The sequence below is a fragment of the Schistocerca americana genome, chromosome X (genome assembly GCF_021461395.2).
Source record: "Schistocerca americana isolate TAMUIC-IGC-003095 chromosome X, iqSchAmer2.1, whole genome shotgun sequence".
Lineage (NCBI taxonomy): Eukaryota > Metazoa > Arthropoda > Insecta > Orthoptera > Acrididae > Schistocerca > Schistocerca americana.
This window is the reverse complement of record NC_060130.1, coordinates 99086458-99113024: the sequence shown is the minus strand read 5'-3', so window position 1 is coordinate 99113024 and position 26567 is coordinate 99086458. Positions and strand designations below refer to the sequence as shown.

Sequence of the window (26567 nt, the reverse complement as noted above, 5' to 3'; positions counted from 1 at the left end):
GTCTCACCTCCCTTTTTATTATTCCCATTGCTCTAGTGGAATAAAATGGATCTGCTGATCACTTTATGACTTTTTGTGGATTATTCTTTTCATCACATTCTGATATAATATAATTCAGCTCTGACTCAAATGTGTTGACATATTTTCCTATATTTTGCCACTGACTGAACGTCTGACTATTATTTATCAAAAAAGTACAGTAAATTGTACCTCTTGTCTTTTCTGTAACAAATTGCTTGTAATACCCTTCACAGATGAGCCTGTTTGCCACAATTTGATTTCAGCCATGTAAGTCCATTTTTCCTTCCAATTTCACTGCTGGCATGTTTAGGTGACCCCCAACAATTACACTTCTACCCTTCTTATCAATCATGTTCTCATTCTCCAACAGTTTCTCGACTGTACTGTCATTCCATTCCCCACCTCCCATCCTATACATGCCTTCAGTGTATAACTCTTTGCATCTGCAAGTGCTGAGCCATATCCCTAGAACTTCATTGACATTATCACAGAAAGTCTGTTGGCATGGATATGTTTCATGCACTAAAATAATACTACACCATCCCTGGTCACTCTGTCACTTTTGAAACTATGTTATTCTCTTGGAAAAACTTCCCCATCCCCAGCATCCCCTGTCAGCCAAGACTCTACACCTATTACAACATCAAGCTCAGTTTCCTTAAAAATGCACTGAAATCTATTTCTTTCCTGACTATGCTCCTGCAGTTCGCCAGAAGATGCCTCAGTGTCATTCTAGATGCCCTCTCATTTGACTTGTATTCTTAGTCTTTTAACTTTACCCTATTTCCACACACACACAATTAAATTTCCACCCCTTCACTAAACATCGGTGTTCTCATTTTTTGTAATTTTACACGTCATCTTAAAAATTTAACTTTATGTTTTACAGTCCATCTTATTCAAGTGTAAGCCAACCAGTGGAAGGCATTAATTACCAATGAACTTATTTAGGTCTAAGAACACTACACCTGAAGCTTCACAGTGATCTCAAACACAGTCATTTTTCTTGTATTTGTAACCCTCACTCCCTGTTTTTCAGTGTACAGTTACCCTTATCACTATCTTGTACTTCTGCTGATCTGAGCTTGTATTATGCCATGTACAGTTAATTTTAGAGAATGTCTGCATGGTTATGGCATGTATTACAAAAGAGCCAGAAAGAACATTCGTTTAATAACTATTAATGTGTTACTGATATATTCTGAACTGTGTGGTCTATGAGATGTCCATATTGATTGATATGAGTGAAGTAATACTACAGAAACAAGAAAAATAGTTTTCCATTATCTTAATAGTTATTCTAATATTATTTCACATCAGCTGTTGCTGTCTCCCACATAACTGTATAATAGATTGATGAATATATTGACTTAAACTCATTGTTGTTGTTCTGCCCTTCACATCAATGATTGGTTTGAAGCAGCTCTCCATGACAGTCTAACCAGCACAAGTTCCTTCATCTTTATACCTTCTCATCTGAACTTTTTATCATAGACATTTCACTTCTGTACAACGCTACTCTTCAGATAAATACATTCAGTTTTTCTTACACTAAAATTTATGTCAGGCGTTAACAAATTTCTGTTTTTCAGAAATGCTTTTCTTTGATATTGCCAGTCTGCATTTATATCCTCTCTACTTTAGCCATAATCTGTTTTTTTTATATCTAAATAACAAAAGTCATTTATTACTTTTAATGTCTCATTTCCTAGTCTAATTACCTCAGCATCATCTGATTTCATTTGCCTACATTACATTACCCTTGCTTTAATTTTGCTGGTGTTCTTTGCAAGAAACTATTCATTTTGGTCATTTGCCAATAGAGGTCCTTTGCTGTTTCTGACAGAAGCACAATATCACTGGCAGACTAAAATTTTTTATTTCTTCTCTATGAGCTTAAATTACCTTACCAAATTTCTCCAAGGCTTCCTGTATTGCTGGCTTGTTGTAAAGATGGAATAAAACTGGAGTGATGATACTACCCTGTCTCAATTCCTTCTCAGCTACTGCTCCCTTGTATGTCCGATTCTTATAGCTGCAGTCTGGTTTCTGTACAACCTTCACTCTCTGAATTTTAGTCATGTTACCTTCATAATTTCAAAGACTATGTTCCAGTCAACATGATCAAAACCATTCTTTAAATCTACAAATGCTACAAACATAGGTTTGCCTTTCTGGAACCTATATTCCAAGATATGTTGAAGGATCAGTATTGTTTTACATTTTCTTCCTTCCGCCAGATCCCAAACTGACCATCCTGAAGATTAGGTTCTATCAGTTGTTCCATTCACAGAGAAATGCACAACTATTTCTTGTTAAACTGATAGTTTGGTACTATTCAGCACCTGCCTTCTGTGAAATTGGAGTTATTACATTCTCCTTGAAGTCTGACAGTGTCTTGCCAGTCACACCTATATTGCACATCAGTCAGAATGATGGGTGGTTTTGTCATTCTCTCCCAAGAATCTCAATAATCCTAAGGGAACATTGTCTACTCGAAGAACCTTGTTTCTTTCTAGGTCTTTCAGTGCCCTGTCAAATTCCCCGAGCTCTTGATATTTGTACAGTCGCTTCTCTTTTCTCCAAAGGTTTCTCTATTTTTCCTATAGGCAGCATCTTATCTTTCCCTGTTATAAATGCTTGTAAAACCTTGCACTTGTCGTATAACGATTCCTGCTAAGGTTAGACATTCTGCACTGTCTGTCAGTCTAATTTTTTTAGATGTCTGCATTTCATTCCCCCTACTTCATATGCTACACTATTATATTTTTTTTTCATTTCATCAGTTACATCCAGTATCTCCTATGTTATCTAAGGATTTCACCATTATTTATTTATTTATTTATTTGTTTCTCTTAACTTTCTGAATAATTTCTTTTATCTCATCAAATATTCTCTCAACTTATTATAACATTACCCCTGGTTGATTTTGTATTTGTAACACTGTACTGACCTGATTCCCATTATAACTAACTTCAACTTAACCATTTCCCTTTTTAAATTCTGTACTCTAACTACCCAATTTAGGGACATAAAATCCATTCTTTGATCTATAGACCACGAGTTGACAACATTCTCCTGAATGGTTTCTGTGTAGAAATCTGAGTGCGAATTGTTTACCAAAGAGGATGTCATCGTCATTAAGCCATTTAGTAAAAGGCATCCCCTTGGGAAAAATAATGGCTGTAGTTTCCTCTTGTTTTCAACCATTTCTAGTGCTAATGTAGCAAGGCCACGTTGGATAGTATTGTAAGGCCAGAACAGTCAATCACATAAACTGTTGGCCCTACAACTACTGAAAGGGTTGCTACCCCATTTATGAACCACAGGGTGGCCCGACCTTTTTGCAGATACTTCTTCCCTGACACTGCACCTATGGTACAGCTAACTGTATTGTTGATTCATGGAAGTCACTGCACCTGGGCAAGGTCCATGGTTCATGTAACATGAAATATGGATTCATATGTGTACACTATTTAATAAACATAAAAGACAAAGTAGTAAAATCACAATTTATTTTTCTTAGCTGAAAATATATTACAATTCTTTACACGTAAAAAGAAAATATTTCAGTCAATCTACAAAAATTACTTTGTTTAAGATGTATTACACATCCACTCTCATCATTTCAACATATAAAACAGATAAAATTCACAACATATACATCACTTAAGTACAAAGATCTTTTTACATCTTCAGCTAGTGATTTATAATGTTACAGTGATTGAATGAAATATAAAGAATTCAATTATCTATGGCTAACAAATTTATTCACAGTTTCTCAAGATTTGTGATTATGATTTTATGACTGCAACATAAACTGTGCTGAGCTTACTGCAGAATTATGTGGTAAACAAAAACAGTTTCCAAGCATATCTGATACAGTATTCAAGCAGCTATTTCCCTCTATCAATTTCAAGGAAGTGTTTCTTTTTCAACTATGGCTTACATTTCAGCTGTTGTTAACTACTGTATATAATTCTTTTTCTTGGAATAAGCACTGTATGTAGTAGAACACAACAAAATTTTCAAAAAAGTATTTCTAAAGTTCTATGTCCTCACAAGTAAGTAAAATTTCTTACTTTTGTGTGAAATAAATAATATGACATAACTGTTCATTATAATTAATGAAGATAATGTCTTATATTCTGTTGATGATGAAAGTATAAGACCACTGAGCATAAAATTCATTTTGCTCACTTCTTAAAGGAAGCAAACTGCCAGCCAGAAAATTAAACTTTGATCAAAAGGAAATAGGAAATACAACGTAATTAAATATAAAGTAAAAATGATCTGAAAGAAGCAAAATATGAATAAGCCTGTGGAAAGTAGTAACAATGACTAAACTACTACCTTATAGGTTCCACTGTTTAGTTTATGCACAGCATGGAGAATAACTGTGAAGGTACATTCCTAAATTTTTATGCTGAATAAAAGGCAAAGCTTTTATCATTCCCATACAGACTGCTATGCTGATTACACTGAGAAAATTGCGTATGCTAAATACAATGAGTATGCTACACATGAAAAAACCTACAATATATATGTGGCTGAGGGGGAAACTGATGGCCAAAGGTACCAATGAGAAAAGTATGAATTCTTTGTTGTTCAGAACTTCTAAGAGTGCAAACTATAACAGAAAAATAATGTGTGGTGTAATGCAAACAGTTGTTTAAAAAGAAAGTGTGAACTCCTAAAATTCATGGCAACTGTCATCTAACATATTAAGTATCCTAAACCCTATTATTAAATAAGTAGGTTCTGCTTATTACTGAGTATACAGAGATGTTTTAGGATACAATAGAAGAGGCATGCAAGGATTTTGCTAGTAACAGAGGAAGAAAATGTCTCCAGGAATATCTACTATTACATGACCAGGATTGACTGTAATAAAAGATTTTGAAAATGTTAGTGAACTTGTGTAAGTGAATTATTGTAAAATATTAAAGTTTTTGACTGGAAAAAAAGAATGTTCAAACAATAGTGAAAAATGTGTCAACATTTTTAGGATACCTTTTTACTGTGACATTAGGGACGTAAAGGGTGTGGTGTTGGTTGGGGCAGGTAATGAGGGGAAAATGTCCATGAAGAGTTTACTGAGTAAACTTTTGATAAGATTTATACAAATAACTAGCTGTCTTTTCTGACCATTGGAACACTCCAAAATAATTGCTTTTTGTTGTAAAGTTGTTGCATAGAAATATTATTTTCATCTATGAAGACTAACTATTGGTACACTCCAAAACAATTAATTTTTGTTGTACAATTGTCCCAAACAAATATTATTTTTCATCTATGGAGGTACATGTACTAACATAAAGGATGCCCTTGCAGTTTATGTACTATTTGCAGCAACAACATTTAATTTAGAAAACACAGTCCTGCTGTTAGTTTAATTAATTTTGTAGAAAATTGTAAAGCCTTAGCTATACATTTAATGTAAATCTCCTGTTCCTCAACCATTTCTGACCTAAAATAAAAGAGGGAAGTAATGATTTATTCCTTTGTTAATCTGTTATCTCTTGAAGTTGTATGGGCAACAGCCTTTTTTAATTAATTCACACTTTATGTACACAGCTGCAGTCAATGATGTTGCCTGAGCTCGTAATTAATAAATAGTTCTGGAATGTTAAAACTCTCATTTAAAATGCATTTGGGAGAAAAGACATTTACCAGCAATCTTGATGAAGATTCTGTTGTGCAACACAACTTCATAATCTTTGCATAGCAAAAATTAAAAAATTAAAAATATTGTCAAAATCAGTGGCTACGTAAACAGAGGAAAAAGTTTGAATTTTGAGATAAGTAAAACAGTTATAGGAAGTAACTAGTTTCCTAAAATTCGTTAAGTTTTTCATATTTTATGAAAAATGATGAAATACACCATTGTGTAACATGACACTTTGGATAATTCTCTGTGGTGCAATATTTAATTTTACAGGCTGTAGATACTTTGCCTTAAATTTTCCACAGCTTGAACACCATGACAACTGAAAATTTCAATTATCCAAATAACCATATTTAACTATTTTCGTAATATACCAGAATTCCTCGTAGCTGCTTTCCAGCTCATATTGTGATATTGGCATATGGCATACCATTCATTGAATGAGATATAAAACACAGTTTGCTAAGTTAGTACTTAAGTCAATTACATTGCTTTGTAAATACTGAAAAATAGAAGCACATTTCAACAAAAAACCACAATTTGTTCAATGTTTGGGAAATGCTTGCACCAATACATTGGTAGATTTTTTTTGGCTTTGTGGCTGTCTGTGGTACTTAAACAAATTTACACTCATTTACAATAGCATAAAGACCAGAGTTTCGTACAATAAAGGCATTAATTACATCACACACACAAAACATCATACTCTTACACTTATACGAATGAAGTTCCTTGTTCACTGGTATTCTTGCAAACAAGTATTCATATCATTGATGTTTCAGTGTTAGTCTAAGTATTAGACAACACTTGCTTGATTAAATGGGTTCCACTGTTCTTCATGAGCAGGTAAGCGGTATTACTTGAAGCACAATGTTTGTACACGCATGACTGCTCAAGACACTCAGCTGCCTACAGTTGAAAAACTATACAAGGAGAAATATGAACAATGAACCTAATCAAAAACATAGAATCTTGGTTTGCTTGATACACGTCATTAGTTACACAAAATTGTGCCTCACTTATAATAATGTACAGTCATGATCAAAGAAACCACTATAAAATATTCACTGCATATCTTACTTCCACTTCAGTAAGCGTACAGCCATACTGTGTTTCAAAGACGAGGTCTGCACATTGGGACTGCTTACCACATTTAAAGTCTTATTTTACATTAACCCCATTTTGCAGCCAGTGAGTAAAGGGACCGTAGTAATTCCACAACTCGTGTATCTGCCTCTGAACTGACATTTTCCTCTGGCTCACTCACTGATGCAGACAGCTGAGAATGATCTACTACACCTGGCTTTGAAGTAGGAACTTCATCAAATGAAGTATGGTTCTTTGATGTGATCAAATCAAATACACTCATGGTTGGCATTGGAACTGACTTAAATCGTCGGTACTTTCTGTCTTTGCTATGGTATGTAGTGACAGGAGGTTCAGTAGTTGTAAGAGATTGGCTTCCTTTGGCACTTCTAAAGTGCTTTCTTTCATTTGCCATATTCTTTTGTGCAGTATACTCTGTAGATGTCTGCTGCATATGTGGCTCCATATTTTCATCACATGGGAGATTGCTTTGGTTCTTGATGGAATGCTTCTTTACATGTGAAAAATCCATGGAACTCAAGCTCTTATTAACCACTACTACTACAAGGTCCCTCATGGAGGAATTAGATGCAGCTTCTTTCATCATCTCCGTAAGTGCATGTCTACTTGTCTCATTAAGCTCCATGAATAACTTCCCAGCTTTAGCAACAGTTGCTGTATCTAATGAAAAGATTTCTTGCAAATGATTCAGTGTTTCTTTCTCTTCATGTGTCATACGTGTAATAGTTCTATTATTTCTTGAAGCAATAGTTATAGGTGTACTGGGCAAGATGTCATTTTTGTCATTTAATTGTCCCATTAATGAGGAATCTTTATTAGTTTCTAATATGGTCACAGGTTGTGTGTCAGACATAAAATGATCTGTGTTATGTTCTACAGAAAGGATTCCTGTAGTAACTTCAGAATCTGGAGTTGATTCAGTGGTCATTCCATCATGACCCAATGGACTAGATATCTCACCAATATGATGAGTGAGCACATTTAATTGTTTACCTGTCCGTGATAGACGATTATTTACTGAATTCTGTTTCATGTGCAGCTGGTTAATGGGAGCAGAGGCTTCCAAAGTTGTGATGAGAGGCAAAGCTGCTGGATCCATAGTAACAGAGCTAGAGTCATCAAAATTTTTTTCTTGCAGAATGGGTTCTAGGTTCTGGGTATCTATGGCTCCACTGGATTTTGAATCTGTGCTTTCCCACTCTGATAGATCCCCAGGATTTGTTAATGGGCTTGGGTGAGTAGCAGATTTAATGTCAGTAATGACAGTGAAATAATTGGTGGATAAATTATCCTTCACCACCTTAAGTGTAGAGTCGTGTGTATTATCTTGTGATTCAGAACTGACAGTTTCTCTATCTTTTGTTCTTGACTCAGAATTCAATTTTTGAACTTTTCTTTCTGTTGTTAAATATCCTGATTCACCAGGATTCATGTCTATTCTTGATGAGGAACTCATACTGGATTGTAACAATGAAGCCCTGCCTTGCTCTAAAATGTCTCTCGTTTCATCAACTGTTGTAGCAAATGAAAATCCTCTGGAAGATATAGTAACTTTTGGACTCTTTGTAGTCATTTCTTTGTCTGATCTGGACTTCTGTGTTCTTTTAGTAATTGTTTCCATTTTCTGAGGAGCTGCTGAAGTAAAGGTGTTGACAGACATTCTGCTGGTTCCATCAATTTCAATATTTCTTACTACACCTCCAATAAATGCAGGACTGGGCTTAGTCATGGGACTATGTGAAACAGGTTTTTGGTTGTTATCTGCTAAGGGCAATATTTTCTCATTCTCCATTCTCTGCGTGGTTGGTGAACTGTTTGTTCCCCTCAAATTCATTGCATCCATCTGCTTAACTGTAGCATCATAGTCTTCCCATGACAGAGTTGCTGTTTTCTGTGATGGAGTATGTTGCTGAGTAACTTCCGTATCAGGGAGCTGTGGTAGTGAACTAAGTTCTTCTTTATTGTCAGATACCACATTAGGAGCTTTGGGTGATTCAGTGTGTGACTGTTTTCCCATACTTTCCCTTTCATGTGATGCAGTATGTGTAATATTCATTGCAGTCAGTTTAGTCATACTGTTTTCATCTATGAGTAATTCAGTCATTTCATTGGGTTTCAAAACTGATGAATCTGTATGTAATGGATAGGTATTTTTATCTTGATTCAAATCATGTAGTTCATCATTAGTTTGAGAACTATTATAATTTGTTTCCAATTCATTCTGTTTACCTGCTCTTGTCTTTTGGAAAGTAGATTGTTGTTTTAATGATGTACCAAAACCTGAAGTACCTGAAACAATAAGAGATTCTTCACCATTACCTTTGGTATTTTCCTGAGTATGTTTTGATTTTAATACATCACCATTGCCAAATTCATTCACATTATCAGACTCTGATATGCTCTTTTCTGCAAGTTTGTTGCTAAATTCAGATGGAAGTACTGAAACTGTGTTGCTGGCTTCAAGAGTTGATGGTGTTCCTGATGCATTCACATCAATAACTGTGGTTGAAAACCCACCACTTGCCTTGGGCAGAAGCCTGTTTTCGTCCTTAAGTCTCTCTACAGTGTTACTTGTTGTAACTGCTAAGTTATTTACCTCTTCAGGAATCACACTATCTTGCAACGTGCTTAATTCGTCAAATGATGCTCTGGTTGTCAGCGTGAAAGCTCCTTCATTTTTAAGAGCCTCCAAATCCGTTGAAGTTGTAGGAAGAGCATCTTTGTTTTCATTATTTGTTAAAATGTATGTTACTTCCTTCCCACCAAGGCTGTAAGTTGGAGGTACTCTTGAAAGTGGTGGAATTTCTTCATTTACAATCAGATCATACACTAATTCATCGCTCGTATTAGGTTTTTGAAACTGAACGCTATTGTTTTGAAATCCCCCAAAGCGTGATTTGGTTTGATTTCTGGGTGCTCTGGCTGTAGGTGTATAGTTTGTGGGGCCATATGCAAGTCCTGTATATTTCTGGGACCCTGGAGGCAGAGTATAATCGTTCACAGTCTCACTGGTAGAAGTTTCTGTGACAAACAAGTTGTTTACTTCATACGCAATTGCATTGGTGCTGTCTACAACTGTGGCTTGTTGATCCACAAGTGGATCTCTGGTTGTGAGAAAATTATAATTAGTCTCCTCGTCACGTAGACTTTCGTGCACTACTTCCGAAGAAACTGTAGTTGTCTGTCCTGTTCTGGAAGACACAGACTCAGTGGCAGTATATTCACTTTTACTGGGGGCAGTTGCCGAGTTTGAGTCTTCACTACCTGCTACTCTCTGTTTTGACGTTGTTGCTGCATGAGCCAAGGAATCAAACAATGGTGCGACTGTGGAACTAAGCAGCCTTAATGTAGGCGCTTTGTTAACATCAGAAAAGTCAAGTACCTCATCATCATCTTTAGCGGCGGGTTTAAGTGAATCAATTAAAGAAATTGTTGTAGTTTCGTATAATGGCGTTGTCATTTCAGCTTCGAAAGAGTTATTCGCCGGCTCTGTTGGGCGAGCCTGTGACAGAATTCTTCGAAAATCTGTTGGATCTTTGAGGTATGCTGTCAGAGCTCTGCTAAATATTTGAGCTAGCTCTCTCAAGCCACGTACATCCTCTTTGGCTAAACCATTGCCAGGCTCCAATGAAACACTTAAATTTTTGGCCAGTAAACTTTCTATTCCAGGTTGCGTCTCATTCAAATAAAATGCTTTACCTTCACGAAAGTATTCTGTATAATTCACATTGTTGTTATTCCCATCATAGCCAAGCACTTCATCCATATCAGCCATTTTCCTTGTCAACGAGAATAAAGCAGAATAAGAGTCTCTTGTAAGTTGAGTTAGCAGGGGAGGGAGCTGTACTGGGATCTCCTTCGTAGAAGCGTTCACATTATTTACTGATTCGCTAACTAGATCATTCATCATTTTTGTGATCCTGTTTGAAACGTCAGACTCCTCCATTTCTGTCTCGGGAAGTCCAAAGTAAACAGCCAATGAATTCAGGGTGTCCGGTCTGTTTGACGGAGGGATGTTTAAACGTGATTTGTTGAACCGACTTTCGACAGCCGTCCGTGACGTGACCAATTGCGACCCTCTCCTGTGAGATTTCACTTCGGACCGGTCTTGCACTTTAGGTGGAAGCAGACTTTTGGATAACTGTTCTGAAGTCTGCGTGGTTTTAGGTGTAACGGATTTTGTTGCAGCTGCCGACCTGAGCGGAATTGTCAGTGGTGTAGTCTTCTGCCTAAGCGACAACACCCGCTGAATCACACTGGGGGTTGTCGTCGTTGTCGTAAGTCGTCGCCTGGGACCATCGACAAATATAACGGATTTTCTACTGGAAACCAACCTGTTAGATCTGGGACTAGTGGAGGGTGCGCTGGTGGTTGAAACTGGATCTGCACTGCTGGATTTGCTGTGGTAAATTTTTCTTCTAAATGATGTAACACTTTCTGCGGCTGTGGAAGAGTTAGTTGATTTATCAGTAGTTTCCTGCGGTGCATCTTTTGCTGTTGAAGAATGCGAAATTTCTTTCACGTCCCTGCTCTCGTATCTGGATGTGTCGGCAGCGGAGGCTCCTAGCACTTCAGAATTTATCAGTGGTTCAACTGGAAGGACAGATTGCATAGCAGGTGGATTTGTAGCTGTCAGAAATGGTGTATCCGCTCTACTGGCATTCTCAGTAGCGGCATTTATGTCGTAAGTGTCAGGAGGACGCAATGTGGGAGACTCGGTGGCATCTGCTTCGTATGCAGGCGTTACAGGAACATCGTATTTTGTTTCTCGGCTTTCTTCCGCTGTACTAACAGTAGCTGCCCGCACTAGTGTGAACAGCTCAGTCACTCTAGCATGAGAGGATTCTGACGAATCGAAAATTTCTTCTTTATTGCTGGGAGCAGTTGTTACATCATACTGCACGTCATATCTTTGAGGCTGATATTCCTTGCCTGTAACATCAGATAGGGGAAGTGGTGCTAATATTCCTCTCGAAACAGCCCTCTGAGCACCTGGTAAAGAAGTTGTTTTTGATTCTATATCTTCGGCATCTGAAAATTTTCCATCCGAACTGTACGATTTTTCAGACGACATGTAATCAGTCTCGAACGACTGGCTGCTCAGAGGAGGCTCTTCTGCGTGACTTGAATCTAAAGTTTTAGCAACAGAAGATAATGTTCGCCTTTCGTTCCACAGTGAGGGTGATACTTCTTTGTCGAAGGAGGAGTCGGTTGTTAACTCTTTTTCATAGAAGAATTTTTTATTTTCAGTGATTGAAAGCGACAAATCTGAGCTGCTAGCTGTCATATGGCTAATTGTTTCTGTCCTGAAGGTTCTCTCAGTAGTCTGTTTAGGCTCATATAATTCTGTTCCTACTGTCGTATGTTCAGAAGTACTGTAATCATCAAAGGCATACCTGCCAGTCGCTTGAGGGGCAGTTGGCCTATTAATTTCTCTGCCTGAATCTTCACTCAATGTAACGCCAGTTGGGTCAGTTCCCCCGTCATGTGGCAGACCAGAACAGTTGATTATCGTTGGAACAGACTGGTCATTGTTTGAACTTACAAAAACTGCCGCTGTATGTCCTGTTTCACTTCTTTCTACTAGTTTTTCATCGTCAAAGGATGCTTCCGTAGGTGTGGGAGTACTTACAGTACCTGGTTGCGGTGTTATATGAGTACTGTCAAAATCATCCGAGGCTTTGGTGCTCATAAATGCGAAATCCTCGTGAGTGAACCACAATTCTTTCGGTGGGTTAACATCGGTGATCGGAACTTCTGTTATTGGCTCAGTGACGTCTTCAGCGGCGACATTAATTTCTGCAGGCTTCGTAACACTCACTGTGCCGGAGAGGAGCAAGTTAGTTTTTCGTGCAAATCCCGTCCTTCTGTTTATGGTCACGTAATCTTCAGCGATCTCAGTTCTCGGTGTGGTGTAGAAGTTCCTCCCGCCACGCTCGTCTTCAAGAGTAAATGGAGTACCGGTCGGCCGGTATATATCAGTTATAGGTAAGTCTTCCGGCGCCACAGTGGCGAACTGCCACGTAGCTGTACTGGGATTGGCGATCCGGACGACTATCGGTGTGACCGTTCGCTCTGTCGGAGACTGCGGTACGTTTCCAGGCTTCGAGTCGAATATTTTGCTCCTGTCCAGCTCCACATATTGTTTACTGGTGCCTAACTTGCTATTACGGACTGAGCTCTCTGTGACCGAGATCCCACCGCTTTCTGTATGCCCATCTTCGAAGTTGCGCTGGCCCTGTCGCCTCGTAGGCGGGAGATCGACAGTGGTTGGAATAGTCTGAAATTCGCCGTTGGACCATCGAACGCTTTGAAGCCTTCCACCCCTCCTTTCAGAAACCGACGGTTGCACTTTCCTCGAATAAGCGAAAGCATTCCGCTGCACACTGGTTGCTGTCGACGTCTGTAGACGTGGCCCTTCGCCTGTGCTGCTGCCTGGCTGATCAGAAGGAGTTGGTCGATCCTTCATGCCAACGTTGGAAAGTACGTTGTTCCTCTGGATGACCTCGTACTGCCGAGAGCCATTGTTCCTTCTGCTGTTGACGAAGGAAGCGGTTTCTGCGGGCTGTTGTCTCTCCCTGTCACTAACTGAAGTCGTGTTAAGAGCGAAATTGTTGTAAGTATTCCTGCCCTCCCGCAGAGCGTTTGGTGGAGTGTACGTAGTTGAGCGATACGATTTAGATTGTTTCTCCACTTCTGTTTGCTTGGAGAACGAGTTCTGATCTCTTCGCCTTTGGTCGGCGTCACGAATTTCTGATACGATCGGCACAGGAGAGCTCGGTGCTATGTTCCGAACGGACTCACTGCTTCCCCGTTGTTGTTGTTGCCTGCGCTGAGTCTGTCCGTTCTGCCGCCGCTGTTCAGAATAATACAGTTGCTCGTTCTGCTGAGGGTTCTCGAAAGAGTCACGTTGCCTCGGGCGAGTTGGCTGCCTCTGAGGAATGTCTGGCTGTGGTCGGGGTGCCTGCTGTGGCTGCAACCTGTCGTTGCGGCTTGCAGGCGGCGACTGCTCGCTGTACGAGGAGTCCGACTCGACGTAGCGGCTGCGCTCGGCAGACGTCGTCTCGGCGCTGGACTCGTAGTGTTCCCTGGAGCTACCGCAGTCCACTGTCCACCACCAGTCGCAGATGAGGTGCGATTGCCGGAAGATGGTCCCGTTCGGGCACAAGAACGAGATCTTGCGGCCGCCGTCGCATATGTGGAACACCTGCGGGCAGAGAAAGTCAAAGTCAATCATATACATCTCTCTCCCTCACGTAATTTGTAGTGATTTGCATAGTATGGGCATAAATGTTCACGGTGATCCATAGTTCCTATTACACACTTCTAGTGGTCGTAGAAGGGATTTTTGACGTGAAATTTGACACTGAGAAACCGACTCTTTTTTTTTTTTAACAAGAAAAACAAATCCAATTACATTTTTAACTCCCGCGCTAATATTGATGTTTTTACGTAAATTTTCTGTAACGCTGGCTAAGCACATTTAGTGTATGCACAATATAATATCATACAGTGTATAAAGCAAGACGCTAGCTAGATTCAAGAAGAATATCAATTTCAAGAATATTTTCAGTTCCGTTTCCGTGTCATATAACACGAAAAGCAAGAAGTTTTCAAAATGGCTCTAAGCACTACGGGGCTTAACATCTGAGGTCATCAGTCCCTTAGACTGAGAACTACTTAAAACTAACTAACCTAAGGATATCACACACATCCATGTCCGAGGCAGGATTCGAACCAGCAGCGCGGTTCCGGACTGAAGCGCCTAGAACCGCACGGTCACAGCGGCCGGCGAAGTTTTCAAGATTCAAGAAGAGTTTTAGCCTCAAGATAAGTTTTAATTTTTTAGGTTTTACTTAACATAAAAAGAAGAAATACTGCCAGTCAGGAGAATCATTTCAGTCCAACAACCTTTCATTTACTATACAGAGGAGGAAGACGGCAAGTTCATCTATAATTTTAGTTTGGGGTGAACGCCATAGCGAGAAGCTGAATATTTGGAGCGAAATGTGTGGCTATGAGGGGAGCAAAAAATAAATGAAAGATTGTATAAGTTTCAGATTACACACTCGAAAGTCTCAAGTTTAATCCTCGGTCGGTCCCAGGATTTTTTCTGACATTTACCGCTAATTTTACATATGCGGTAACTTGAAGTGAAAAACGTTAAGCTTCAACATGGTTCGGAGTCCACATTGAACTGAAGGTCCCCCAATAGCTGGCCGAGTAAAGGAGTTCAGAGGTCGAAAGAAAGCAAGTCGAGTCACCGACGACAGAATCATACCCAATAAAGCACTGCAGTCGTCGGATTGAGGACAACTTTACTTACCGTCTTTTATGGTTTGAACGGGTCAGAGATTCATAATTTTCTGGAACTCTGGAAGATATGCCATTAGACGTTTGTGAAGAAAATTTGCTCAAACAGAAAGGTGTGCCAGTGCTTTTTCCAAATCCTCGATGAAACATCTGGGGAAAGGTGGATGGACCGAGATGTTCCGCTACCAGGGTCCTGACATTTTCCTCCTTCAGACTTTTCCTTATGGGGTGACGTGGCTTGCTTACGAGACCCCTGTATAGTAGGTCAGGTTTCATGTGCGGCATGAATGATTTAGTGGAAAACAGGTATTTTAGACTGCGCATACGCTATTTCTTGAACAAAAATTTTGACGGTCACCATACACTGAGGTGACAAAAATCATGGGATAGCCATATGCACATATACAGAGAGCGGTAATATAACGTACACAAGATAGAACAGGGCAATGGATTGGCGGAGCTGTCATTTCTACTCAGGAGATTCATGTGAGAAGGTTTCCGACGTGATTATGGCCGCACCACGGGAATTAACAGACTCTAAACGCGGAATGGTAGTTGGAGCATGGGACAGTCCATTTCGGAAATCGTTGGGGAATTCAATGTCCCGAAATCCATAGTCTGAAGAGTGTGCCGAGAATACAAAAGTTCAGGCATTACTTATCACCACGGACAACGCAGCGGACGACGGCCTTCACTTAACTATCGAGACCAGCGGCGATTGCGTAGTCAGTGTTAACAGACAAACAACATTGTGCGAAATAACCGCAGAAATCAGTGTGGGACGTACGACGAACGCATCCGTTGGGACAGAGCGGCGAAATCTGGCGTTAATGAGCTATGGCAGCAGACGACCTATGCGAGTGCGTTTGCTAACAACACTGCGTCACCTGCAGCAATTCTTCTGGGCTTGTGTCCATATCGTTTGGACCCAACTCGACTGGGAAGCCGTGGCGTGGTCAGATGAGTACAGATTTCAACTTGTAAGAGCTGATGACAGGGTTCTAGGGAGGCGCAGACACCACAAGTTGTCAAAAAGGCACTGTGCAAACCGGTGGTTGCTCCTTAATGGCATGAACTGGGTCCTCTACTCCATTTGAATCGATCATTGACTGGAAATCGTTATGTTCGGCAACCTGGATACCATTTGCAGCCATTCATTGACTTCATGTTTCCAAACAACTATGGAATTTTTATGGATGACACCGGGGCACAATTGTTCGCGATTGGTTTGAAGAACAGTCTGGACAACTCGAGCGCATAATTTGGCCACCCATTGATCATTTATGGGACATATCGAGAGATCAGTTCGTGCACAGAATCCTGCACCAGAAACACTTTCGCAATTATGAACGCCTATAGAGGCAGCATGGTTCAGTATTTCTGCTGGAGACTTCCAACGGCCGGCCACTGCGAAATGTTAACAATCCTGCGAAATTTGAAACATGTTTCCTTCGTCACATGGAAACTGATATGTTCTGAGGGTATATTTCTGCGTAGAACATCCTTTATTAAATCCCAGTTGTAATATGAATTTGGGATAGTCTGTAGCTCTAGGTTTGTCAATAGGAGTTGGGGGCAAAGTTGGATTGCAGTATTACTTTCCTGCTGGCAACATTATAGAGCAAGTGATTTGTCATTGCCTTCCTCTAATCTGTGAAGAAGTGTCAGGTGTTCATCGGTGAATGAATGTGACAGGCGATTGTGAACATAGTGTTGTACTTGTGTTTTCATATATCAATATGGAATACATGGAAAAGAGACAATGAAACTAAACAGGAGTACGTAGTGCAGCCCTCTCGAAGTACGCCGAGATAGCGTTGACCTATACGCCTTTGTCACATCCTCTCATTCCATGAGTCACTGCGGGGAGTATTCAGACTTACGTAGGATATTGTTGCACAGCTTTTTATCATGAAATTGTACACCTTCACCTTTCTTCCAGTTGTCAACATAAATCCGGCAATGCAAATTCCTCCAGTCGGATACATCTAGGTCGCACGTCACTGCATTTACCGTTATTAGTGTCAGGTGAATTACCGACCGTTGTGGCAGAGCGGTTCTAGGCGCTTCAGTCTGGAACCGCGCGACCGCTACGGTCGCAGGTTCGAATCCTGCCTCGGGCATGGATGTGTGTGATGTCCTTAGGTTAGTTAGGTTTAAGTAGTTCTAAGTTCTAGGGGACTGGTGACCTCAGATGTTAAGTCCCATAGTGCTCAGAGCCATTTGAACCATTTTTTTGTCAGGTGAATTCTGCTCGTTTCTAAATCAGAAAATTTTTCCGTACGTAATGTGTTAGTATGTGTATTTCGTTTCTTCTGCACAGCTATTTTATTTATTAGTTATGCCAAAATATTTCCAAATATCGTTTTAGGTGTTGCAATATAGCGTCTTGGAGTGATTTGCTGAGATTATTTCTCAGTTTTTGTGCTGTTGGAGTTCGTCCGAAATTTACGTATGGTGCTAAGTTTTTATTTGCACCAACGTTCGTTTGACAGGAAACCTTACTCCAGTGACGCATATTGTAAACACATTTCCCGATTAAAATTTGCGGGCAAGAGGCAGAAAAAAACTGGACGAACTGACATCTTTTTCAGCCATTTAAATAAAATACAAGAGTACGAAACACAGGAAGTTTAGCTAAAGTGATAGTATAGTGAAGTGGGCGTTCACCTGGCAGTCGGTGTCCATATCGGCGTAGTATCCGGGGCCTGGGACGCTGCGGCAGTTGAACGTTGTCCTAGGTATTCGAGGCAATATTGGGAAGTCCACACCTGGCCGACCCATAACGCCTGCAAATTAGAATTACCATCAGAGAACTGCTATTTCTATATTTCGCATTCAATGCAGTAAGAAATTAGAGCCACACGCATATACAAAGAGTCATAATTCTACATTTACGTCTACACCTGTGTCTGCACTCCGCAAGACACCGTACGGCGTATGGGAGGGAAAAGAACTGTACCAACAACCTTTATCCAAGCCCTGCTCCTTTAGCGTAGGACAGTAGAGAGGGGTTTAGTGCCCTTCTGTATAAGCATATATTGCTTTAACTTTACCCTCCTGGTAGCATTAGAATGCTGACTCTAAAAATTTTGAGAAGAACTCCGCAAACGTAATTGGTTGTGTGGCCAAGGATCCACCGTTACGAAAATACAGCAGTAGGGCATTAAAATGCAGTTTTGTGAGAAATAATATGTAACTTTGATCCAGTATATCTGCAGTTATACCCTCAAAAGCTATTCTTTAGAGAGTGATAAAGAGTGCGTCCAAACCTGAAAAGTAGGAGGGTGAACTGAAAGTTTTTAAAATGTTTATAAGTTAGTCGGGAACTTCATTGAGAGCTACGACTTTTTTGGTATGCGTAATTGTTGCAACGAGTATGTTCAAACCGTCGAATAAATGCAGCTAGAGTTGTTTGTTAGCAGCCATTTTAGGTGATCAGCGTCACAACAGTCACAGAAATGGTTTAAATCGAATATTATATAATTATTATGATAGCTACGAAACCATTAAGTGCAGAATTATAGCCAATTGTAAATTAAATGTTAGATCAATATAATAATACTAATAATGACAAATAAATCTAATGTGATAACTACGACAGACGTCTCTAAACAAAAGTCACCTTCATCTCTATTATTTGCTAATGGTTTTGCAATCCTCCAAAATAATAGCCAACAAGCAATATATTCTGTAGAGAAACTACACGAAATAGCGGCAAACTCGACTCAAACTTTTACACTACAAGATCCAATATATTACAGAAACAATCAACCTGTAATCATCAGAATCCAGTAAATCTCTCAAATGGCCAAATTAAAATGTCTCAGTGAGATTTCAACAGGGCTCGACCACGAAGCTAACAAAGAAGGAATTACAGAACTGCAAAGACCATAGGAATGAAACAGATTTAAAAAAATCTCTGTCACAAAAGGTAGAACAACGTCATTATTATACACTTTTAAAACAGAGCTACTTTACCAACGTGGAAATCCTGTCATTTGTGGCAAATCGCAAACTAAGAACATCAAAAAAACAAGAAACAAAACTTCCGAGGATAATTCTGGGACAAAATGGAATAGCATAAAGTTGAAAACCAAGAAAATCGGTCAAGTTTGCGAGATAACAACAAATGTGTTATCTCGGAGGACAAGGTACAGGGCTTACTAGACCCATCCGGGATGGACCATATTGAAGCGTTATCCTCTTTGTCGATGCCGGGCGCTGATGACTGCGCAGTTGAGCGCCCCACAAACCAAACATCATCATTATCTTTGTCGATGTACGTTAGCAACAAACTGTGCCAGTGTTCCGTCATCCACTGCAAAGCAAAACCGTGGGCCATTAGTGAAATTTGAGACTTATTAGTTGGAGCCTTAATCGAAAACTTAAGGTTTTAGATATGTTGCTACTAGCTACGACAGTGCTTGGTACTGAATCAGTGACGAATCACAACACCACATTCTTAGTTGTTTCGCAAACGACTAGTTTGCGGACATATGCTTACTGGGTCGTTTTTGCTTCTACTATCGTATACTTTCATCCGTGGCAGTGCATTTTCTCAGTGATCCTCTGCAATTTAATACAGATATTAATACGTTACACAGATGTAGCAACTTTCACACAAAATACAGTTGCAAAACAGGAAACAGCTTGTGTTATTATGAAAAATCGTACATCATTGCGAATCTCTACACTGTAGAGTCGCACGATTATGACCAATTCGACTAAAAACCCTTAGTTCATTTCACCTGTCACGGGACGTGCACCGAAGACGTATATGTAAATAAGACTGATAGATTAATAGTCTGTGAAATCTATAATTTAGAAGAGAATTATTGACAGAATTTAATTTTTGGGAGAGGGTGATGAATCATATCTGATAGCTCAGTCGTTAAAAGCATTGCTGCGAGAAACAAGGTTCTGAGTTCCAGTCGCGGTTCGACATTGCATAGTCAAATATTCATTTGGGGATACCTAAATTTTTGTCTGTATGAATTTCGCTCAGTGATCTTACAAATTAGGAAGCTGTTTAAGTTGTAATAAGTGATGATCATCAGCTTTTGGCACAAGGAGTCAGCATTTCAAAACCTATTTATGGACTTTTTGCGTACTTCTCTGGTGAAAGGTATCGTGAATTGATTAAACGCAGTGTTGTAAATAACTACTGTGAAAATTTCGAAGCTCTATTTGCACTTGATGTACAAGGTGGCGACTGAATACGAGAGTGTCTAACAGTCAGGCTACATGCTACCGTGGAATCTCTATTCATCAGAAAGCAACAACAGTAGGCTGCCACAACAGAGCAACAGGCTCTAGCTACTTTGTACAGTGGTTAGCACTGTACTCGCATTTGCGGGGACTATTATTCAAATCCCTGTCTGTACATCCAGATTTAAGTTATCCACGATTTCCCTAAATTACTTAAGATAAATGTAGAGATACTTCCTTTGAAAAGAACATATCGATTTCCCTCCCCATCCTTCTCCAATCTAAGCTTGTGCTCCACTCCAATGCTGTCATTTTTGATGGGACGTTAAACCCTAATCTACCTACCTACAAGTTCTTGCTGTGTGTAAAGAAGCATATGGGAGGTGTCTGCGTTCACTCCACGTGTCTGCTGGTAGGTAAGACCTGAACTTGCTCCTCAGTGCAATAACTGGAGGGGTACTGATTTTCGACTAGCAGCCTTCGTTGGCGAACAACATTTTCTGTTTCTCAGAACTGCTAGATGGCCAAATGTCCAGCGAGAAATGCTGGAACGAAACACATACACCACTATTGTATGAATGCTAGGTGGTAGAAATAGTGTTATAGCTCTAGGAAAGTTACCATTGTAGTATGGTGGCAGTGCAGATTCTGGGATGGTCTGTATAGTTGCCAAATCTCCTCTCTCGCTCCCACCTCCTCCCACATCCCACCCTCTCCTCATTCCCCTAAGCCACTTGAAGGGCAGTTATCTTACTGACAGGAGATGTAACAGCCTGCATAGTTGCCATATTTCCCAAAGACGACGATCGAAGATGGTGAAAGGCCAAAGGGACACAACAATGGCTCCTGGTGAAAGGTACCCCCATGAATCGTTGTCCAAATCCACCAAGATGGATGCTATTATGACGCCACAGTAGACATAGTCCAATGTAAAAATGACGGGAAATTAAAAAGAAGCTTCAAGTAAGGTAGCTTGTTTGAGAGTTGCATAGTCTATTTATTTAAACATTTAGGAGCTGACACATCGCTTTACGGCAAAAACAAATTAGATACGATTTATGATGAAAATACTTTCTTTGTACATATCGCAACTCTTAAGGGCATGTGTGTAGTAGTATTGAATTATTGGGACACTGCACGTCACATGATCTGTTTATCAACATATGTAGGGACGTTACTTGTAACAGCATTTTTACGTTGTCAGGCAGTACCGCAATAATCCTGTAAACTATCACTGTTATGACTTTAACAATCAGCTCTATTACATTTTGCAGTTCTTATAACTGAGAGCATTCAAGGATTTTAAATTTGGCTTTTATTTCTTACTATCACTAATATATTTCATGTCTTCTTGGGTGTACACTACCAACTCTTCTGCTCCACATTCTTGTGGAACTTCCGAATTGAATTTTAAGTTTACAACTTTAATGTTTGATAAAAGTTGTTATACCATCCATTTTAAACTCTGCAAATGGCTTTTCTATCGCTAGGTGCGCAACGTCTTGTCCTCCACTCTCTGATATAACGTAACCAACTGCTCTCAGCAGATCCAAATGAAAATGGATGTTTACAAACATATGTTTTGTATATCCTTTAATACAGCGAACATCTATGAATCCATTCATTTCTGCAAGTTCTCCAACACATGACCACTTTCCATTGCTATTTATAATAAATGATATCTTATATTCCACACCCATATGCAGATTTTTCCATACACTGTGCTTAAAGTGATATGTAAATCTCGTTCGCACATCTGAAGTGGCTTCTTCTATTTAAAATAACAGTTTAGATTCTTCTGTTATAGCAACTTTTTTAGTCAAATACTCCAGTTTTGGTTTTTTGACTTCGATTCCTTCCAATCCAGTTTTCTTTTGCATACACATGATACACTAATTGCACTTCAAGAGTTAACTTCTTCAACAAGGAATAGTTTACGTTTGTTCAGCACGCTGGTTCTGTTTCTTAAGAACTTTGGAATAACGTTATTTTTGTGAATCGGTCCTAATTTGGCATTATCTATATTTGACGGTATTGTCGAGAAAAATTTCCCAGATTGAACGAAATATATTTCTCTAGCTTTCATATAACACTTTTGCATAATACTTATGTTGTCTTTGTTAGAGTCTGTTAACAATTTACATGCATTTGACAGGTAAATAGTTAAAACTATAAGCAAACAGAATGTAGTTTATAATATTTTCTTGGCCATGATTGTCTGGGAGGCTTACTCCCACGCCAGCCAACTTTTTTGAACTCTTATTACCCCAGTACTCAAATTGTATAACACAGTTAAATAAAACACAGCAACTGTTCTGTAAGCTGTTTGGTAGTTTGCACCACACAAAAGCGATTGACACAGAGTACAGTGGAACACATTATAAATACCGTTGTTGGCATTTAATACACTTGGACAGTCTTCCACAGGATCGAACACACCATCTATTCTGTAATTATAAACCGTATTTTCCAGTCTGGTAATACGATGTTCTTCAGCCGAGGAAAACGTAAATATTTCTCATAGACTCGTATCAGGACACTTTACAAAATTGGTAAAATGGTTACTATTTGCTTTGTTCACTTATAGTCTTGTGCTTTGACATACAAACTTGTTATTTATCTTTATTCTTCAGTTTTTTGTCATTTTGAGGAAATATAAAAATCCTGTGGCTATACCGTAAAAATGTTTGTACTGATGGAAAAACTCCTTGGGATATTGCAGGAACTCCTTGTAGACAATTGTTACCTTCTGGAGCTGGATGTAACACAATATTTAGCGGGGATTTCGATCAGAACGGAGATGTATAGCTACTACATAACATCAGCGCACTACTTCAGCGTGTGCAGAGGGTGCCAAGGAAGCAGCAATGTGATTTTGATCAATGATGACACAGTTGGAATAGACTGTTTAACCTGTATAAGTTCAAATTGTGGAATAAAGATATATAACACATTTGTATGTCAGATGCACAGGTCTTAACAAAGTTGTCGGTAGCCATCTAATCGATTTTATAAAATGTCCAGACATGTGTCCATGAAAAACTTTCATGTCTTCCTCAGCTAAAGTACATGGTATTATAGACGAAAAACTGCGGTTTATAACTACAAAATGGATAGTCTCTTCGACCCTGTGGAAGAATGTCTAAGAGTGTTAAATGCCAAGAAACAGTTTTTATAATGTGTCCCATTGTGCTCTGTGCCAATCGCTTCTGTGTTGGGTAAATTATCAGATAGCTTACAGAACAGTTTCTGCATTGTTTTTAGCAGTAGTCTGCCATTTTTGTACTGGGGCAATAAGAATACACAGAAGTTGAGTGGTGTAAAAATAAGCCTCCCAAACAACCAAGACCGAAAAAAGATTACAAGCTATGTTCCGTATGCCTATAGTTTTAATTATTTATCTGTAAACTATATGTAAATTGTTGACACAGAATCCAACAGTGACGACATGTGTATTGTACAGAAGTGTTATGTTAAAGGTGGAAAAATATGTTTTTCACAATCCAGGACATTGTTTTATACAATACCGTCAAATATAGATATTGCCAAATTAGGATTCATCCTCACAAATAATGTTGTTCCAGAGATCTTAAGAAAAAAACAAACAAATGTACTGAACACACTTAAACCATTCCCTATTAAAGAAATTACTCATTTAAGTGCAAGTAATCTATAATGCAATGAAACTGGAGTATAGGACGAAAACAAGTGGTATAAGAAAAGAATATAAACTACTATTGGAAAAACAAGAAGTCATTGCAAATGTACGAGCAAGGCTTATATATTGCTTTAAACACAGTGCATGTGAACATCTGGATACGAGTGTGGAACACAAGATAGCATTTACTGTAAATAGCACTGGGAGGTGGTCAGATATTGGAGGATTTGCAGAAGCCAAAGGATCCGTTGAAGTTCGCTATATTAAAAGATACACAAAAAAATCTGTTTACAAACATCCATTCCCATTTGGATCTGCTTAAAAGGACGGCTACATTGTATCTAAATGTGGTGGACTGGACATTGTGCAACTAGCGACAGAAAAACCATTTGAAGAGTTTAAAACTGATTGTACAACAACATTTATCAAACATTCATCGGTTAAAATTGTAAACTTAAAATGATATGTGGAAATTCCGCAAGACTGTGGAGAAGAAGTGTTGGTAGCGTAAACCCATAAGATGTGGAATGCTTTAGCAGTAGTGTAACACAGAAAATTAACAGCAAAATTAAAATCCCTGAATGGTCTCGGTTAGAAGAATTGTGAGAAGGAACGGAGCTAATTGTTAAAGCCATAAAAGAGATAGTTCACGGGAAAACAGTCAGAATGATATTAGAATTAGAGAAGATACCTAATCTGTATTTGTCACTAACTGGCTGGAAAATGAATTAGATGATTTGGACGTAGATTTAAATTTTAAATAAGAAATTAAGATGGATCTTGTTGTATTCACAACAAACACAAATATAGGAAGAGTTGTTTTCCGTGTGTAAATGTATATGCAAAACTTAATAAAGATCTTGTATAGGAATATTTGTTTGCTTGATTGCTATTGTGTAAAAATTCAAAAAAAAAAAATCTCTTGTTTATGCTAATCTACATGTGCCTTTGGATGGTGACATTGCAAAGTAGTTGAAAGTGGATAACTGGTTGGCCTTGGAAAGTAGTTGAAACTAGGTAGTTGAAAGAATAGCAACCCTCTTTTCTTACCTCCATAAAATAAATCATACATCGATTCTGCAGGAACAGGGTGTGGGAGGATCAGATTCTGGGTGGACGTTCTGCAGACGCTTGGGGTATAAGCGGTCATGGACGGTGGGCGTCTGGAGGAGATAGTGGCAGCAGACCTTCTTTTCGCGACGGATGGAAGAGGCATGTACTACGCCTGCAGGCTATCTGGACAGCGCTTTCGCTCTCTCATGGCCGCTGTGGTCGCGCCAAGTATCTCTAGGCAGCAGACAAAAAATTGTTGCGCTACTACACGAGTGCATAAAATCGCTGCAATAATGAATATTTCAGCATTCTTCAATGGATGGACCTTACTACTTGCAGTTCGTATATAATGTCCCAATAATTAAATATACTACTACACACATGTTGTTAAAAGATGAGGCTGTTAAACTGCACCAAAACATACCTAAATGTTTAAATAAACGGACCGTACAATATAAAACCAATAAATAAGCTATCTTACTTGGATTTCTTTTTAATTTCCAGCCGTTCTTACATAGGATTATGTCCACTGTGGCATCATAGTAATAGCCATTTTGGTGAACATATAGGACAATCCTCAAAGGTAGTCATCTTGGGCAGCCATCTTCGTGAACCTTTGACCTTGTGCTATCTTGGGGAAATGTGGCAATCATGCAGGCTGTCCCATTATCATCAACTAATAGGATAACTGCCTTGAATAGGCCTAGTGGCCTAGTGGAGAGTGGGTGGGGAAATCGAGGGAGAAGGGTGGAGTGCGGGTGGGGAAATCGAGGGAGAAAGTTGTCGGCAGAGGGGAGATCTAGCAACAATGCAAACTGTCCCAGAATCGGCAAAACTACCATGCAGCATTCTCTAGAATCATTAATTCATATGGAAAACTGTCTTGACTAACTTGGTTATGAATTCATCCTCATAGATCACATTCACTCATCCACAACACATTCTCTCTGAAGAACAGGATTTCTCTCCATGCTAATAGGCCTTTGATGAAAAATGGCTGGAAGTGCTCGTTTCTCGGTTCTTAACACAACTGAGTATCTATGTGACCCCGTCAAAAAACCATGAGCTACATATACTTCATCAACTGTGGGAAATGCAGCAGGCAATGTGTCTAGCTGTCCTTGGGGACTGCTCACCATCTACTAGCTGTGCTGCAAACGACAATTATTACGGATGCTAACCGGTTAGATGACGTGAGTATAGTTAAGACTGTGTTTTCTTATTATTTCGTTGTAAATAAGAGCCTTACATACGGTTGATGTCTTGGGCCAACATTATTCAAAATATATATTATTGAAAGAATGGTTTAGAAAATGTAGTGAAATGGATGCCAGCGTGGAGGAGGACATACTCTTTATTTATTGTCTGCACACGACGATGTGTCCTAACTGAAGATTAAGAAGGTAATAAATATTTGGTGAGGAAACAGTTTAAGTGTAGAGCACTGTCATTTACGGATCAGAAGTATGGGTTCCTGATAAAAAATTTAAAATCAAGAATAAGCCGCATAGAAATTTTTTGAAACAATTCTGCTAA

The 26567-nt window shown here is 39.2% G+C and overlaps 1 protein-coding gene across 1 annotated transcript in view; it reads right to left on the bottom strand.

Annotated features, from left to right (window-relative positions):
* Window positions 1-3563: 3563 nt before the first annotated feature.
* LOC124555833 (mucin-17-like) overlaps window positions 3564-26567 on the bottom strand; it is a 105469-nt gene continuing 82465 nt past the window's right edge. The window contains exons 4-5 of the mRNA XM_047129899.1: window positions 17780-17898; window positions 3564-14003 (exon numbers count right to left, since the gene is read on the bottom strand). Coding sequence (XP_046985855.1) covers window positions 6861-14003; window positions 17780-17898 — 7262 coding nt within the window. The 3' untranslated portion in view covers window positions 3564-6860. The remainder of the gene's footprint in view (window positions 14004-17779; window positions 17899-26567) is intronic.